The 5,508-nt window shown below is 44.3% G+C and overlaps 1 protein-coding gene across 1 annotated transcript; it reads left to right on the top strand.

Moving 5' to 3' along the window:
- The first annotated feature begins 3,709 nt into the window (after positions 1–3,709).
- LOC104526302 (2-oxoglutarate receptor 1-like) lies at positions 3,710–4,735 on the top strand. Its single transcript, XM_029085380.1, is given in 5 exon segments — positions 3,710–3,791; positions 3,794–4,320; positions 4,322–4,396; positions 4,399–4,586; positions 4,588–4,735. Coding segments are annotated over 5 exon segments (1,020 nt in total).
- The last annotated feature ends 773 nt before the right edge of the window (positions 4,736–5,508 follow it).

A 5,508-nucleotide genomic window follows, 5' to 3' on the forward strand; every position in this document is an offset into this window, starting at 1 on the left:
CATGTCTTTCTTGTATTGGGGGCTCCAGAACTGGACGCAGTATTCCAGGTGGGGCCTTACAATCATTTGTGTCTCTTAAATCTGCACCAGTGGAAGAGTCAAACACTGTGAGCCAAATCCTATTTAATTTATTCAGGAACACATTTGTGTGAACTATAGTCCCATAACAAGCATTAGGTTACTTTGCCATGGCTGCAGCCATTTGGCTTTTATTTGCAGCGGGCTGTAATTAAATTATCACAATGCAGGAGCAGACAAGTTTCCTTTATACGTGACTGCAATTAAAGACATGCAATCACAACATTTTTTTAAAGCGACTACAATCAATTGGTTACAGTAAAGAATACCATGTAATAGAGCAGTGACTCCACTGTTAAGACTGAAAGAGGTTTCTATTCCAATAATCTAGTTCCCTTTTATCACGAGTTCTGCTCTTGGATAATTTATTTAAAGTTCATTATGTGTCTACAGCATATATCATTTGCCCTCAGCTTGGGCTGCAGAAGTCCCATTATGGCCAATTACTTAGTGTGATAAAATCTGCCACAGTACAAACTGTTCCTTAATTAGATTTAAGTTTTGTCTGAATTCTATTTGTAATTCAGACAGCAAAATAATAAGGCTGACAGCAAAGACTTGCTGTCTCCTTTCTTTGCTCCCTGTGGTAACATGTTAGGTTGGATGTAATCTTAGGATAGTTTAGAACTGAGACCCCACACCCACATGTTTTTTTGCAATACTTGTCTCCACTTCACGTTTCCATAACCAGTGCAGGGCTTGGGGGGTGTCCTGGCCTGGGAAGGAGTTCCTCCACCCAAATCCAGCCCTATGAGATACCTCACTGATAGCAAAGGGGATGGCTCCCAAAGCACCTGAGAGTATGTGGCTGTCAGCAGGGACTGCAGTGGTTGAGGGCCACTGCCACGCTCTTCTGCAATCATAGGCATTTGCTCTCCAGTCCCTATAGTTTTACTGCAGCAGCACACTGGTTGATGGAAGAAAAGCTGCTGACGAAGTGATAGTCCTACAGAACCACAAAGAAAGTGATGTGGGGAGTAGTACCCAGCCATGCCCTTCAGCTCGCTTACTGGCCATGCACTGTAAAGACCACGGTGTGCACAGCCCTGGGGCTTCCAGCAGCAAACACCATGCCTCGACCTGCTGCTGCAGGATGGGACCTTTGCTATTAACCTGGTTAACCATTAGCCATACCAGTGGTTTCAAGCTTGTTTGGGGATGACAGTATTGCTGCATTACTCCTTAACTGAATTTGAGTCGCTGATTTATCCAAGCCTTCCCCTGCATGGTTCTCAGCCATGAGAAGAGATTTGAAGCTGTTCTTCTCTTTAAAAACAAATGCCAGTGTTTGGCATGCATGTCCTCAAGCTCCAGCTTCAGTTTTCAGTGTTTTACATGTGTTTGAACCAAATATTCTACATAGATTTGAATTCAAATCCTGCAACCTGTCTTTGTGAGGTCTCACAAGTGAGTGAAGGTAGAAGGTATATAAAGAAAATTCAAGAGTGGAACAAGAAATGGAAGTGGTGATCCAGTAGGATTCATTTTAACAGATCCAGGTCACAGTAACTTGAGGACAGGCATCATCATGTAAGAAGTTGCATTCCTCCAGAAAAATATTATGCTAGAGATTTTTTTTTCCCATGAAAATATTTACTCCACTTTGAGAGAAAGAAGACATTCACACAAATGCACTTCCTGGATGCAACATCAGCAGTTATTTGCCATGTCCCATATTTTTAGTGGTCCCATATTTTCTGTTGTAGAGAGTGTGTACTGGGCTGTCTTCCCTTGAATCCTTCTTGTGGTACATTGACCCTGGCTGGACACCAGGTGCCCACCAAAGCTGCTCTGTCACTTCCCTCCTCAGCTGGACAGGGGAGAGAAAATATAACAAAAGGCTCGTGGGTTGAGATAACAACAGGGAGAAATCACTCACCAGTTACAGCCACGGGTAAAACAGACTCAACTTGGGGAAAATGATTTAATTTATTACCAATCAAATCAGAGGAGGATAATGAGAAATAAAACCAAATCTTAAAATACCTTCCCCTCACCCTTCCCTTCTTCTCGGGTTTAACTTTTCTCCCAATTTTTCTACCTCCTCCCCCCAAGTGGCACAGGGGGACAGGGAATGGGGGTTGTGGTCAGTTCATTACATGTTGTCTCTGCTGCTCCTTCCCCCTCATGGGGAGGACTCCTCACAGTCTTCCTCTGCTCAAATGTGGGGTCCCTCTCAGGGGAGACAGTCCTCCACGAACTTCTCCAAAGTGAGTCCTTCCCATGAATGACAGTTCTTCACAAACTGCTCCAGCCTGGGTCCTTTCCATGGGGTGCAGTCTTTCAGGAAGGGACTGCTCCAGCATGAGTCCCCCACGGGGTCACAAGTCCTGCCAGCAAACCTGCTCCAGTGGGGCTCCTCTCTCGACGGGCCACAGGTCCTGACAGGAACCTGCTCCAGCATGGGCTTCCCATGGGGTCACAGCCTCCTTCAGGCATCCACCTGCTCCAGCATGGGGTCCTCCATGGGCTACAGGTGGTCATCTGTTCCCCCATGGACCTCCATGGACTGCAGGGGGACAGGCTGAAGGGAAATCTCTGCTCCATTGCCTGGAGCACCTCCTTCCCCTCCTTCTTCACTGACCTTGGTGTCTGCAGAGTGGTTTCTCTCACATCTTCTCACTCCTCTCTCTGGCTGTAATTGCTGTTGTTCACTAACTTTTTTCTCTTCTTAAATACAACATCACAGAGGTGCTACCACCATTGCTGATGGGCTTGGCCTTGGTCAGCATTGGGTCCATCTTGGAGCTGGCTAGCATTGGCTGTGTAGACATGGGGGGAGCTTCTGGCAGCTTCTCACATAAGCCACCCCTGTAGTCTCCCCACTACCAAAATCTTGCCACACAAACATGATACACTGCTCAAATTTTATTCTGTATCTTGCAAATGGTTGCTTTGCAAAGTTGGATAGATTTATTCTGATGTTCCAGAAAACTTCTAAGACTAATGTCTAAGAGAAACACCTTTTAAAAATTTTACAGGGATAGAAATTTACATAGCAACTAACGACAAGCCTAAAAATAACATATCTCTTTGCAACATCAATCTTGTTAATGAACTAAAAGAATGAAATATTCCTCTGTCAGTTGTTTCCAAGGAACAGGGAGAAAAAAACCTAATTCCAGTATTAAAAAAAAAAACCAAACAACTTTTAAACAACTGCTCTGTTCTCCACTTAATTAAAAAGGATTCAAAAAGCACGTATGGAGCAGTTACGTTCTGGACATTCCTCTCTATAGTTTTGGTCAGTAGCATAACATGACTAGTCTGTCCTGCTTCATTTGACCCCTAATGAGAGTAGAAGATGAACTTTATATACCAGGGGACACACATCACACACTGTGATGTAGGCAGTCCCTTATATTAAAGTTCTGTTGTGCCTGTGCAGACGCTTCTCTGAAAATATGTATTTTAAAATAAAATTGTATCTATCTCTATACAGATATAACACTAAAAGGCCTCTAGTCACCAATGCACCAAAGCCTTTCCTTATTCAGTAAAGGCACCTTAACAGTGGCACTGCTGGGAAGTTAAAGATGTAGTTAGTAGTGGTTTTTAACAGGCTACAGAAGGTCTTATCTGTCAGCAAACGCTAAGCATTTCTCTCCTCCTTAAGCACTAAGAAAAAAACATGAACACAACAGATGACGACTTAGCCAACCCCACCACCTAGCACGACACTGAAGGTGATTTTCCCAACTGCACTGATGTGGAAGTCTGAAGACTTTGTATCTCCCCATTATGTACAGCATCATCTTCCTGGTAGGCTTCCTGGGAAATGTCATTGTGATTTGTGTTTACAGCTTCAAGATGAGGCCTTGGAAGAGCAGCACTATCATCATGCTGAACCTGGTGCTCACGGATCTGCTCTACCTCAACAGCCTTCCCTTCCTGATACACTATTACACCAGTGGGGACCACTGGGTCTTTGGTGAATTCATGTACAAGTGCATCCACTTTGGTTTCCAGTTCAACTTGTACAGCAGCATCATCTTCCTCACCTGTTTCAGCACCTTCCGCTACATGATGATTGTCCACCCTGTGAAGTTCTTCAACATCCAGAGGAAGCGCTGGACAGCAGTGGCTTGTGCAGCAGTTTGAGTGATCTTGCTGGCAACTGGCAGCCCCATCAACTTCTTGATCTCCTCAAAAGAGATGCAAAACAGATCCTTATGCCTCAGCCTTACCAGCTCTGAAAACCTGGGCACAATCAGGCAGCATAACTGGCTGCTGGCCAGCCTGCCCTTCCTTCTTCTTGCCCTTTCTGATGGTGACTCTGTGCTACGCAGTCATTATTTGCATCTTGGTTACTGGGTCCCCCACAGACGGGCTTGCTACAAACAAAAGGCTCGAAGACTTGCCATTGTCGTCTTGATGGTCTTCTGTGTGTGCTTCCTTCCCTTCTGCGTCTTTTGGGTGTCTCGGGTTGAACTACGGTTATGTCCCATTAGCTGTCATGTGGAGAAGCAAATCCACTCTGCCTGTACCATGTCTCAACCCCTCGCTGCGCCCAACATGTGGCAACCTGCTACTTTATGTTGTGATCAGAGGTAACTTCCAGCAGACCTTCCTCTCTCTTTCAAGGTGTAAGTGGAGCAAATACATCCAGCAGCCAGGGAGCAACAATTACATGACCAAGTCAGAAATTGCATTGTAGTTATGAAGGAATCCCAGCAAACCCAGGATGGCTTTGGTGTTGTAAGCTCCTGCAAAGGCAGGTGTGTTGATATGGTAGCAAGAATTGCAACTGACTTACCCCTTTCCCTGTAGAAGAGCACTTCTCAAAAAGTTGTCTCAGGAGCAGGTTTATATATACCTCTCTTAGCAACCAAAGAACAGGGAGTGAAAAGAAAATATTGTAAGCCACCTTGAAGGTGGAAATTAAAACCACCCAACTGGATTCTTTCCAAAAACATTTGGGAAGTGAAGGCTTCTCTTGCTCCAGGCTTGGCGGTTGACGACAAAAACATGGAGAACTTCATTTGGACATTAGAACAACTTCCACTGATTTCAGTGTTGTCACTGATGTACTGCTTTGTTTATTATAGCCCGAGAGAAACGCAGCAGATATAGTCATAGTTGCTGAATCCAATGAACAACATACTTGGAAAGCATCTAGATAAATTGGGTGTTTTCAAATGAGGTGTGAGGTGGACCTGATGAACTTCAGCCTATGGCACTGAGGAACTGAATGGTGAAATCTTGGGGCTGGCCTAGGGAAGGATGACAGGAGAACCCCAGGAGGATGAATGGCAAATACAAGGAAATATATGTGTGTGTATATATAGTGTATATATATATATATATACACACACATACAAGGAGACAGATATATATACAAGAATATATAGAAACGGAAAAGTTAGAAGAACAAGGAATTATCAGTCATGTTAATGTCCACCTCAGAAAAATACTGAAACAAACAATCAG

This window comes from Antrostomus carolinensis, unplaced genomic scaffold (assembly GCF_000700745.2).
Source record: "Antrostomus carolinensis isolate BGI_N321 unplaced genomic scaffold, ASM70074v2 scaffold1476, whole genome shotgun sequence".
NCBI lineage: Eukaryota > Metazoa > Chordata > Aves > Caprimulgiformes > Caprimulgidae > Antrostomus > Antrostomus carolinensis.